The sequence below is a fragment of the Phocoena phocoena genome, chromosome 4 (genome assembly GCF_963924675.1).
Source record: "Phocoena phocoena chromosome 4, mPhoPho1.1, whole genome shotgun sequence".
NCBI classification, from domain to species: Eukaryota; Metazoa; Chordata; class Mammalia; order Artiodactyla; family Phocoenidae; genus Phocoena; species Phocoena phocoena.
This window is the reverse complement of record NC_089222.1, coordinates 71,175,231-71,188,617: the sequence shown is the minus strand read 5'-3', so window position 1 is coordinate 71,188,617 and position 13,387 is coordinate 71,175,231. Positions and strand designations below refer to the sequence as shown.

General features: G+C 34.2%; 1 protein-coding gene across 8 annotated transcripts in view; it reads right to left on the bottom strand.

Annotated features, from left to right (window-relative positions):
* The window catches only part of OPA1 (OPA1 mitochondrial dynamin like GTPase), a 90,819-nt gene that overhangs the window by 66,984 nt on the left and 10,448 nt on the right, over positions 1-13,387 (bottom strand). For 4 of the 8 annotated variants that reach the window (XM_065876925.1, XM_065876926.1, XM_065876927.1 and 1 more), the window contains 2 exons: positions 5,467-5,577; positions 7-60 (listed from right to left, as the gene is read on the bottom strand). In XM_065876925.1, the coding sequence (XP_065732997.1) occupies positions 7-60; positions 5,467-5,577 (165 nt within the window). The remainder of the gene's footprint in view (positions 1-6; positions 61-5,466; positions 5,578-13,387) is intronic. The other 4 variants (XM_065876931.1, XM_065876929.1, XM_065876932.1 and 1 more) reach the window with 1 other exon arrangement.

The window sequence follows — 13,387 nt, the reverse complement described above, 5'->3', positions numbered from 1 at the left end:
AATTACCTGGGTATGCAGAAGCTCTTCTTGAAGTTGGTCTATTTTCTCTTTGTCTGACACCTAAATGTTTAAAATAAATAATTTTATTTGAGTAGAATTAGGTTTATATAGAATATACAGTAAGTTAATGTTTTTAAAAAAGCATTTTTAAGAATGAAAACTACTGGCTTTATATGGATATTTAGTCAAAGCAAATTTTAAATCAAATGCTTATTTAAGTAAAAATATCTTATTCATTAATAAAAATAGCTCATCAAAATTTTATATTAAGTGAAAACCTTAAAAAGCAACCATCTTCCTATTGCCATTCTAGTCATATATGGCTGGCTTGTTAGAAAAATAAGAAAGCAAAAAAAAAAAAAAAAAAAAAAAAAGAAAGCAACACATACGGTTACTATATTCTTGATAGGTTATTTTGTACTCAAGCACAGGGACTTGGATGCTTGGACAAATAAGGCAATAATATCCTTACAGAAATGTTTCAGGAAGTCAGACACATGCTATCATTTACAGCTACTGAAAAGTTCACTGGTCATAGTGTATCTTTAAGCAAACACTATCCATTTCTATTCTGTAAGTAGGAAAGCGTTTAATAAATGCAAAGAACAACTTGCATTTTCAGAGCTTTAAGTGGAGCCAGATGCTTGTTTTTAAATTCAGTTCCAATGCAAGATCTGCTAACCCATAATAAAGCGAATGCATCAGGAGCAATGAAGTTGAGTAAAGCAACTAAAATTGATTTCAACATAAAACAAAAGTAGGATAAAATCCACAGGTATTGGGGAAACTACTCCGAATTGTTATTAATGCTAATATTTCTAAGATAAAATATTCAAAACAACAAAAAACTTTATTCTATAACAGGCTTTAAAGTAGTCACAATTCCAAATATAAAACACAATAATCAACTGTAATTAAAATGAGGTCATTTATGACAAATACATGTAACTGTACTTTGACTCCCTGGTGAGATGCCAAAGTTGTCATTCTCAGTCTTTCAAAATAATTATCTAATTTCTGATACTCAAAATTTTTACAAATGATTTTATTCCACAGGAGACAAAAATCAAGTTAAAATTCATGTAAATCTTTATTCATCTTTATTCATTGGCTATTTAAGCAGTCAAGACATCATGGTAGCAAATATATATGAAAACATTCTAAATGATTTGCTTATTGAGGTAGACGTTAATAACTTTCATCCATGCAATAAAGTTATTTTGAGAGTTTAATTCCTATTTCCAAATAATTTATCAAAATTTCCCTCAAAATTCTTTTTTTTTTTTTTTTTTTGCAGTACGCGGGCCTCTCACTGTTGTGGCCTCTCCCATTGCGGAGCACAGGCTCCAGACACACAGGCCCAGCGGCCATGGCTCATGGCCCCAGCTGCTCCGCAGCATGTGGGATCTTCCTGGACAGGGGCACGAACCCATGTCCCCTGCATCGGCAGGTGGACACTTAACCACTGCGCCACCAGGGAAGCCCCCTCAAAATTCTTTTAAATAAAAATGACAATACTTGTTAGAAATGATAGGTATGTATCATTTTTTCCTAAAAAGCCTATGTCTAAAAATTCTAAATTTGGTTTGGTAATTAGAAAAACGATAATATAAAACAAACTTTGCCAGAAACTTGTGGATATAAGTGTTTTTCATTTGACTATGTGTTTGTAAAATGGACAAGAATTATTAATCGTCTCCTAAAATGTGAGGAAACAAGCACATTGGGGAGGAGCCCACAACCCAAAGAACAAAATCTTAAAGGCCAGTGAAGAAATAAATAATTCCATATTTTGACCAAATGGCATGCCATCATATTGTGATAGTATGGTCGTAAAAATTTTGTTATGCAGATTATATTCCCAATTCATTTTGAAAGTTTCTCTGATTTACTCTGTTCCATTAACTATTCATCTAATGCAGTTAAATTAGTATGAAATGTATAAACAATATTAGTATAAACTGTTTTAGTTTTAGATGTGAATATTTAATGATTTCATGTAATATAAATTACAGTAGAAAATCCAACATTTCTCTATATCTGGGGCAATAATTAAGAAACTAATACAATTACACAAAGTTAGAATGTTTACTATAAGCCAAGGACTATAAAAGGTTACACACCTTGATAATTTGGTAAAATAAAAAGGATAAAGATTTAAAATGATATAAGGTTATTAGAACATTACAAATACAATCTTTGTGCTAATATTAGTATTTAGTACAATGACTGTTAAGATTTTCATAAATTTGGATTCTTAGGAATATTTATCATGTGCCCTTCTGGCATGACTGTTAGGAACAACTCATGCAGTTTTACCAATACACTTCCTATCTGCTTAGTTTAATGTTAAATTAAAAGATTAATGTTATTATATAAAAGACACGTGATGGTGGAATCAAGAATTAGACCTAATATTTTCTAGGAAATAAAATCAAAACATTTAGGTTCACAAAATAAATATTAAAGATTAATGATAAGATACTTTTACGTATTTTCTTAAGAGACTAGTACATGCTATTGTTAGTCTATCATTTATTTGAGGTCTTAACTAGCAACCTGGGTATATTTTATTTTGATGCACTTTACTGGTAAAATTCAGCTACTTACAGTAAGTTCTTGTCCTACTGTTTAATATATGTAATTTTCATTATGAAATTAAGTTAAAACTCACCCTGACAGAAATGGGTATCAATAGTCTTGAAACCAGAGCTTTTCTACAATTCCAGGGCTGTAAAATTGATGGAGAAAGAGCGGAACCCTCTGCAGAAACAAGCTAAAGCTGAAAGAGAAAAACCTTTACTAGCTCCTCACAAAACCAAGCCTGATTTTTAAATTTTAAGTATTTCTTCCTATTAAGCAATTCTGGACATTCTGAAATACAGAAATGCATAAGACTCGTAAAAATTTTTATGTATGTGTACACATTCACAGGAGGCAAACCTATCAATGGCAGTCTTAATCTGCTGTCTCTGCATGAGCTCCTTTGCTCAGATGATACAGGGTAAATCTATTAGCTGTTACTAATAAGATATAAATAATGAAGGCCTACTTATATTTTCAAGGTGTAATAAGAAATAATGGTCAAAAAGTAGCTGTGGCTTTGTACCTCAAACAAACCTCAAATGCTTAGAATGATAAAAATCTCATCAAATTAGGATTTTGGTCATTATGACAATGTAGGGCTGAAAAGTCATCTGTGTACTAACTATAGGGGGAATTAAGGGGAAGATACAGTAAGGAAACCATCTTTAAGGACAGTAAAAGGAATGATATTATTATAGAGGAGCATAAATTGTTTTTAGTCTCATTTACTTTCACACAAGGTAACTGCAAAGTGGGCAGGAACAAGCCCCGTTTCGTGCTCTACTAAGTATGCCTTAATAAACAAAACAGATGGAGGTACAGTCCTGCCAGTAGCTCTTTTACAAATGTGTAAAGTGAGGAATAAAAGGGTTACATGGATAATCCAATAAATATTAGGAATAGGAAGGATAACCATAAGCCTGAAAAAAGGCTAGTAAAGTTGGCCCCAAATGAACATTAACCCTTGGCAGTGTAGAAAATAAACAATATTCACTACTGATATTGCTTAAATCATCAGATTCAACAGCACATCAATAATCTTAAACTGTATCTTAGAATCTTAAAATAGCAGATCTATAGGACTCATTGCAAATTATTTTTCCATTATGAAAAAAACAAGAACTACTAGTAACTAGAGCTATATTCATATTCCTAACTAACGTACCAAAACACAGTAGCTCCCTCCCCTTCTTTCTGTAACAAAGCTAAGGAACAGAGGGCTTAGCCTAAGCATCCAACTTGTTACAATATTTAAATGGTACTCTCAACAGCATGAGGAACAGAGAATGCTAAAGCACCATTTAAAGTAAGCCCTCCCTTGGGACTTCCCTGGTGGCACAGTGGTTAAGAATCTGCCTGCCAATGCAGGGGACAGAGGTTCAATCCCTGGTCTGGGAGGATCCCACATGCTGCGGAGCAACTAAGCGCGTGTGCCACAACTACTGAGCCTGCTCTCTAGAGCCCGTGAGCCACAACTACTGAGCCCACGCACCACAACTACTGAAGCCTGCACACCCTAGGGCCCACGCACCGCAACTACTGAGCCCACGCACTGCAACTACTGAAGCCCATGCACTCTAGGGCTCGGGTGCTGCAACTACTGAGCCCGCGCACATAGAGCCTGTGCTCTGCAACAAGAGAAGCCCGCACACCGCAGTGAAGAGTAGTCTCTGCTCACAACTAGAGAAAACCCGCACACAGCAACGAAGACCCAACGCAACCAAAATAAGTCCTCCCTTGGTTTAACACAAGTAGGAAAATAACTTGTTCTCTATTTCTACCTATGTTATTCATTTACTGAAAGCTAAACAACATACAGGAGTTGATTCCACAGCCATGGAATTGAGAAAAGCCAGGTAGTGATACTGAAAAAATAAATGAAAACTATGATGAGTATTCTCAAGTATTAACCACCACCAAATGCGACAGGGTTAGCCAGCAGAATTATTCCACTAATTATCTATAATATTGGTTGATTTCAATATCAGAACCTACAGGAAGCTAATTATATGACTGAATCTTTTTTCCTGAGTAAGATTTGCACCTAACTCCAAAATTTTTTTATCTAATATATGTAACACAAATAGCTGATTTCAAGATCCTAGAGTATAATTTTAAAATCATTACATACAGTTCATTTGACTCTAGTCTCTTTAGAACATTAACCTTGGGATCTATACTATAGGATCATCTAACAGCCAAATGTATATGTTTAAGGATTCCTTGGTTGCTCCTATAACCAAACATTTGTATACTGTTATGCTGAGTTTTATCAGAATCTGTTCTTTATTGACCAGAATCATATCAAATTTCCAATGTTCAACCCTGCAGTAGACAAGGTGAAAATCTGTGCTGACTTTATTAATAAATGTGGAAAATCTTTGTACAAATTTATCAAAGTATCTAAGAATAACTTTGCCCCAAAGTTAAGTCGAAATAGTTTTCTTCTGTAAGAAATAAGAATTCTCTGCTGATTCATTTTAACTAAAACAAATACATTTCATTCTTTAATTTAACATGGTCATTCACAGTAACCCTTTTCATTTTACAAATGAAAACTTGGAGAATAGACAAGTTGGCTACAAATTTAAGGTGACTCAATAACTGAACCAAGTAAGCTGTAATTCATAATTCTTATCTAAGTACAAATCCATGAACCCTCACAGATAATCTAATTCTCAGAAAATAAATTCCTATGTTTAATATTTTGGATTTACCTACTCTAGGAAAGTTGCATATCTCTATTATCTTTCATATTTTTACTTTGTCAAAAATAATTTCTCATAATTGGAGTCCATGAATGGATTAAGGTGACACGATCCTGGTAGAAACGGCTGATTAGTGTGAACATATCAGTAGCCCCCTTAAACCATCCATCACCTTGCGCTTCTGTTGGGCATGGCTCGTGCTATATTGGCCTGCGGCTCTGCGCGCTTCCTCTTCGTGCTCTTGAATTTGCTGTTGTAAGAGAATGAGCTCACCAAGCAGACCCTGCCATGAGTTTACAACGAGGAGAAGAGGAAAATTGGGGAGGAGAACAATGTTAAACCAAAGGGCACAAGAAAGGAACAGATGTAAGTCAGAGAAGAATGGATAGCTTATAACAAAAATGGAAACTCAGTTATGTACCTTTAGAGCCACTATATAACTGGGTTCTGTACTACATTTCCATTTTTCTCCTCAGTAAAATTATGTCTATAAAACAGCATAGTTTAATAAGTGAAAAGGAAAATGCAATAAGTGACTGCTGAATAAAACGAGCCAGATATATAATATCAACATACAGTAAAACCGAGACTAACTGGAATGCTCAAGGAAGATGGCACTATAGTTAACTAAATGTCCTAGTAACAGAAAAGCTGAGAAAACAAATACTTCAACCCTTATTTTTGAATTGCCAATACGAACTAGTGTACGCTCCTGACTTGATACATATGGGGGAAAAAACAAAACTGAGTTTTGAACAGTGTTGATTTCAAAGGTCTGAATCTTCTAATTCTCAACCATAAGTTTCATAAGACTAAATAGAGAATACATAATAGCTTAATCACTTATTAAATTATTATTCTTAAGTTTTCCTTGACATCTGATGTCTTCAATTAAAGACCCCTCAAGGGACTTCCCTGGAGGTCCAGTGGTTAAGACTCCAAGCTCCCACTGCAGGGGGCGTGGGTTTGACCCCTGGTCCAGGAACTAAGATCCCATATGCCACATGGCGTGGCCAAAAAGTAAATAAATAGAGATCCCTCAAAACGTAGTTTTGAGCATCAAGTTAATCAAGGTTTTACATTAATTCATAATTTTACATGTCTACGCACAGAATCTTATTTGATTAAAATCTAAGGGTTTTTTTTTTTTTTGCAAATTAAAAAATAATGTTTGAGGTACTGTTTTAGCTTTATACAACATCAAATAAGTAGTTTGACTGAATTTTCACTTTTTATAACCTGTTTTGACATTAAATAAAAATGGCCTCTGAGAATATAACCAAGGATATATCAATTACTAAAGCACAAGCTTAATAAAATAATTAAGATATGGAGATAATATAGTCACTATGAAAATAAAAATGAAACAAAACCCAGTTTGGACCTATGCACAAAATAATCATCATTTCTATGCTTAAAATTCATTCCATTTAATAATCATGAAATGTTCATCTGATGCAATGTATTCACTTGTGACATGAAACGAAAATACATGTCATTTTCTGTACAGTGTTTTTAATTGCTGTCTATTAGATAATCAACCTCAAGAAATGTAGGAGAAAAAACAACTAGCAATTGACAATGCCAGGAACCTTATATTTTCTCAATTAGAAACCCTAAAAAGGCAAAGTTCCAATGAATGAGGTCACTCTTTAATTTGTACAAGAATAGTTTACCTGGGAGAACAATTTTTACCAAGTTATAATAATAAAAAGAATTAGGAAAACTAACACTCATTAGGAGTTTCAAATAGCTTCACAGCTTTATAAAATAACTGCCAACAATATTTTATTTTGTATAGTACAATTATAAAGTTTCTTAAAATGAAATATTGGTTAACGTTACATTCAAATTTTAATTAGTAGACTCACCTGGAGGCTTAATAACTTAGTTTATATAATCCAAAGATTTATATAAATAAAAAAGTTTACCAGGAAAGAAATAAATACAAATAGAAAAGCTGTATTACAGTAAAGCACTTTAAATTAAGGGAAATATTAGCAAACAATTAGGGGGACTTTTATTTTGTTTGATTCTTAGTTTTAATACATTAAGTTATACCAACATAATGAAACTGGTTGACTTACTATATAAAGCAAAGGATGAAACTAGTTGATATTTCTTCATGAAAAGTAAGAGAACATCAAAGTGGCAGCTAACATAACTAAACTTTCAACATTTGTTTCCAAATTCAATAGTACAAAATATATTTATAAAAACCTGCGGTTATCTTTTAACATGTATCTTTTAAATAAACACTTTTATGGTCATTGATAAATCTATCAAAGAAATGTAATGCCAACTCACTACCCTCATCATTCCCATAATTTTTTATGTCCTTTTTTTTCATTTTTTGTATCACTGCCTTTCATCAAGCAGAAAGAAAAGTAATCCAACTCATTTTTATTCATTTAGTCATTTATCATAATCACTTCTTCTACTCATCCAAGTGTTTAGATTTCTCAAAACAGTTCCCTTTTAAAGATGGCTTCCCACGTTGGCTTACACATTAGTGTACCTGTGCTTTAATTAACATAATACCCAGTAGTATAAGTTATAAAACGCTAAAGCAGTGAGAAAATATTCCACATTTCTTAACTGTGCTGGTCTATCCGGCACAGGATTCTTGTTTATTCATAGCTTAAACACCCCTCCCTCATCCACTGTTTATATGTACATACAAAGTGTATGGTAAATATCTAATATCTATTACAAGAAAAACACCCTCTCTTTCTAGTGACACCTCACTTTCCTTCCAAGTCTGTTACTGAAGCACTTTTATGTGAAGGTAGCTGAAATTAACTGTTACCTCCTAAAAAAAGTAGGAAGAAAACAAGAATTAGACACAGAAAAAGCTATATACACTATACTAAAAAAGGTTACCATTATCCAACTTAAGGCATCAAATCTCACCCTAAGCACAGCTGGATTAGCTTTTAAAGCTAAGGCTTGTGGTATAAGGAAGGGAAAAATGTGTGTGCCTCCTGTGCAAGATGAGGCATTTGTTCATGCCTCCTTACGTGAACAGAACACTTTTACTCAATAAATATTTTCCCAAGTTCAGACATTCTTCTCTCAAGAAACAGCACATAATTGTTTTTTAAATGATATATATTACATTAAAAATGTACTAATTGTGATCTTTAACAATAGTTATTGTAAACAACCACAGATGAATACTCTCTAAACATCTCCTGGTTACTGTCAATTTGACACTGCAGTTCTCATAGTCCCATATTTCATGTACAGTGTTCTCGGGTTTTTAAAAAAGTATAACGTCAGACCAAGAAAATCAGTGATCACTCCAGAAACCAAAATGTCAACTGAAAATGCTGCAAATACCTCTAGAAGTTGATAAGCTTGTTAGAAAATATTTTTTAAAATCTTGAAATTATGACTCATTCTTATGTGAATACATTTAAAATGCTATATTTTTGGGAATTCCCTGGCAGTCCAGTGGTTGGCACTTGGCGCTCTCACTGCTGGGGCCCTGGGTTCGATCCTTGGTTGGGGAACTAAGATCCCACAACCCGGGAGGCATGGCCAAAAAAATAAAATAAAATAAAATATTGGGTTGGCCAAAAAGTTTGTTTGGGTTTTTCTGTAAGATATGGAAAAACCCGAGCGAACTTTTTGGCCAACCCAATACTATATTTTTAACAGTATTCTAAAGGGCCCATACCTTGTTTGTTTTTATACCTAACACACAGAATAAGGCCTGACACTTCAGATGTGTTATGGCCAGCACCTAGGATAGGGCTTGGCCCATGTCTGTTGCTTGAATGAATTAAATGATAACCTATTTTACCTAAAAACGCACACAGTTTACAGCACAAAATCCAAATTGGGTTTCCTAAAAATTGCCTATTCTGTATATAAGCTACACATCAACCCTACAGTCCATTTTCCCACTTATCACAATCCCCAGAACAGATTCAACAGGAATTAAGAGGAGGAAATTAATCAAATAATGTTAATATGCTAACTCATGGAATAATTCTAAGTGTTAGATGATAATAATCATTATTATTATCATTACATTAGTATTCATTTAGTTTTATCATGTGGCAAGGTCTTGTGCTAACCCTTATCAGGTAGGGGTTCCCCCTATTACTGAAGAGGAAACCAGAAACTCAGAGAAGCTAAGGAACTTATCCAAGGTCACACAGCTCAGAAAACAGGAAGGACAGAGTCTGAATACAGGCAGTGTGACTCCAAAGTCTACACCTGATACCTGTTAGCTCTACAGTCTCACTATTTTCAAAGTGCCTTTGACCCTTCACGTTCAATTTACATTTAAATAAGGAAAATGGTAAAACTGCAATATTTCGGAGGGCAAATGTAAATTACTCTTTAGAGAAGGAGTTGACAAAGTACAGTGGGCTACCTGAGTAGTCCTAGAGACCACAGGGCTTGCAAACCTAAAATATTTACCATCTGGCCTCCAAGGAAAAGCTTGCCAACCCGTTTTATTAGTTTTAAAAGTAACTTGGGTCCAGAAAAGAACTTCATGAAAGTGAAGACTTCTTTCCCCTTCCATTTAAAAAATATTCCTAGGCACTAAACTACTTTTCAAAGTTTGAATAATTCTGCTATTTCATTAGCTAAAAAGATCTATTTTCCTATTTTCCTCCCTCCCAGTAATATATAATTCAGCTCAAGATATTTACAGCCAACTAAAATATGTTTATTATTGGATATCAGAAAGAAGTATGTCTTTCTACTTGAATTATTTAATTTGCTCCAACTGAGAAATATCGCATCCTATTTGGACAATTTCTACAAATAATTAATTTCAAGAGATGAACAAATCAGTCTATTACCAATAGTTTTTATCGATAATACAATTTCTACCAAATCCCCTTTGTTCTAAATTATTACCTAAAAATAGTGTTATGTACACAGTATATATTTAATGTTTTTTAAATGACATAAAAAGGCAATATGGTTATTATTAAGGAATAAAACAAGTATCTAACCAAGTACAGTTGCCAATTGTTAGCTGCTTAGGAAACCTAAGTTTCCTGAATCTGTGGCTACTTGATGGTGCTGGTTGTGAGAATTTCATTTTGCCACAGTTTACATTATTTGTTGCATAAGGAATCCCAGAAATGTTAAGTCCTACTTAAGCAACACTGCTTTGTTACAACTCAGAATTCCGAGTATAAGTGCTACCTTCACATTCTTGCTCTCCTCAATAGTTGTCAAATATTGAAGGCCAGGAGAAATTCAAAGGTAATCAGAGCAAAAAGACACATTACATAAAATCTTTGGGCCCACTCCTGTTAGCATTAATCAAATTTGCTTACTTTAAATCAGACTTTTACTGAGTTAAATCAACTGATGAATTGTGTTAAGAGTTCAGCATTATCCTAGGCGCTCTGAGAACAGAGATTTTGTGATAGAAATAGCCTATTAAACAGTAAGAATGAAAGCCAAAGTAAATAGTGTTTCATCTGTGAAATGTTTTAAATTGTTAAGAGAATAATTATTGGGACTAAAATGGTTATGGAAGGCTTCACAGAGGTGACAAATGAACTGGGCTTTCAGGATGAGTGGAAATTAGGCAGAGAAAAGGGAAGAGAGATATTTCAGAGGGTGGGTATAAAATAAGTAAAGCCACACAAATAAGAATTACAGTAACGTGGAAAGGAAGGTAATTACTATTTAATGATTATTTTTAAAAGAGTAACAGGGGCTTCCCTGGTGGCGCAGTGCTTGAGAGTCCGCCTGCCGATGCAGGGGACTCGGGTTCGTGCCCCGGTCTGGGAGGATCCCACGTGCCGCGGAGCGGCTGGGCCCGTGAGCCATGGCCGCTGAGCCTGCGCGTCCGGAGCCTGTGCTCCGCAACGGGAGAGGCCACAACAGTGAGAGGGCTGTGTACCGCAAAAAAAAAAAAAAAAAAAAAAAAAAAAAAAGAGGAACAATACTTTTTACGATTTGGACTTCAAATATTTTCTATAAATTATAAATGGGCTTGTACCCTTCAGAATGACCATATTCCTTACTTCTATGAGATGTTTATGAGCCATCAGAAACATGATAGAACAAAAGCACAGATAATGTCTCATTTAGCAAATTAATTTTCACTAGAACACAACAATGTTACTGAATCTAAAAAAAGGAGATACACTAAGTGGTCCTGTCACCTATATATACTATGACTGATATACAGAAATCTACTGACTTACAAACCAGGTGAGTCCATTAATTCACTAAAAAAGGCTTGCCACTCGAATTTGTCTTCAGGTAGTTCTAAAGGTCTCCAGGTCTCAAGAATATTATTCAGGTCACACTAAGGGCTCTTTCTAATATTTTTCTATAGTGAACACAAGTTTAAAAATTTTTGACTAACTAAAAGCATTTACTAAAATGTGGTTTCAGTATTTTTCCATTTTTTATTTATCAAAAATACGTAGAAGAACTTTTGATAAACATTACTGTCCACAAACTGAACGGATATAAATACAGGCAAAATCAAAGAAACTTGAGGTTTAGTTAGCCTGTGTAGCATTATGTGGGAATAGATGCTTTTTGAAGACCTCAATCACAACTTTCCAGAACACCTAAAAGTCCAGTGACCCCAGACTGGGAACCACAGGTAATCTGTCTATTGTGTGGTTCATTCTGCCTGACTCAAGTCAATCTGGCATCTGTGTTCCTGCAACTCCCTGTCACTTTCACTTCAGTTGACTTAGAAAGGTTCCTAATTGTCCCTCTACTTGCCAGCACTTTTCCAGATGTGTTCTCTTATTAGAAAGAACAAGTTTTCTTTTTACTTCTAGTCGAAATGTTTTTAATTTATTACTACATTTAAAAAATCTGATTCACATTTACTTTTACATTTCTAATAGAAGTCTAGCCAGAAACTTTGGTATAAACCCAACAATCATTAAGCTAAGGCATGAACACCATTTTAAATCTTGGGGCTCTCAGACACTAGACTGAACCAATCAAAAAGGTATCACCTGAACTCTGGATGCCATCCTACCACCTCTGATTATTGCCCAAATTTTCAAATTTGATGCTTTAGAATAATTTCAAAAAGGCTTCTGCTAAGGTCTCCCTTTCCATGCTTACATTCAACCACCAATTTACAGACAAGTCTCTTACAATCAGTTTATCTGCATCTTGTCTGAGTAGTTCATTATTTTCAAATATCACAGGTAACAGTCAAGCCTTGAAAACATAATGCTGCATATTAATAAAATTTAAAACCACTAGTTGAGGTTGAAAATACTTTTTCTGTATAGTAAACATTTATACTAGCATTTAATACTATCTGATTTAACCTATAATGAAAACAGCTTAATTTATAACAAATAGTTGGAAATAATTGGTGCGTTTTTAATGGGCAAGATAATCACCATAAATTATGGAAAAGTTAAAAAGAAACAGTCTACAACAGCACTTATCTTCAAGCAAAGTAAATTATAAAATAAAGCAATAAATTTGCTCTCATGTCTACTGTATAAAATAAAATCTGTAAATATAAATTCCCAGAGATCAGTTCTCTTGTTTCTTCTATACTGCAGAGCTCTTGATAATTTATCAGTTACTACTCATTTATCACCTTAGCAGGATTTTAAGGGAATTATCTGTCAGGCCCTAAACAGGATTCTCATTTACCAAAACAATCCTAGGCCATATCAGAAAAGAACAGAGATGCAAGCCTCCCTTAACTGATCTACGCAACAAGAAATCCTGTCGCTCAAAAACCATACTACCATACTTGTAACAGGGGTTCCTTCTCCCCAGTTAGATTAGCTTTTCTCTGCACATTAAGTCTATCTGCATTAAGGGCCAAGGCCTTGGCTCAAGATAAGCTGTGCATCATAGGCTAATTTCTATTCAAATGTTTCTTTCCAGTAGCATGTATAGTCAAGGGTATCCCTTGGTTAAAATAATGCCAGTGGAAAAGGTATCAAAAATGATCAAGTTAAAAGGCAAACACACACACGTATACACACACATTTTGAAAAATGTTTTCTCCAAAAGATCAAGTTAAAAAAGAAAAAAAATCTTTTGAAATATAATTAAAACTTGGAATATCATGCAAAAAGCTCAAAGTTGAAGGACAGGAAACAAGATGG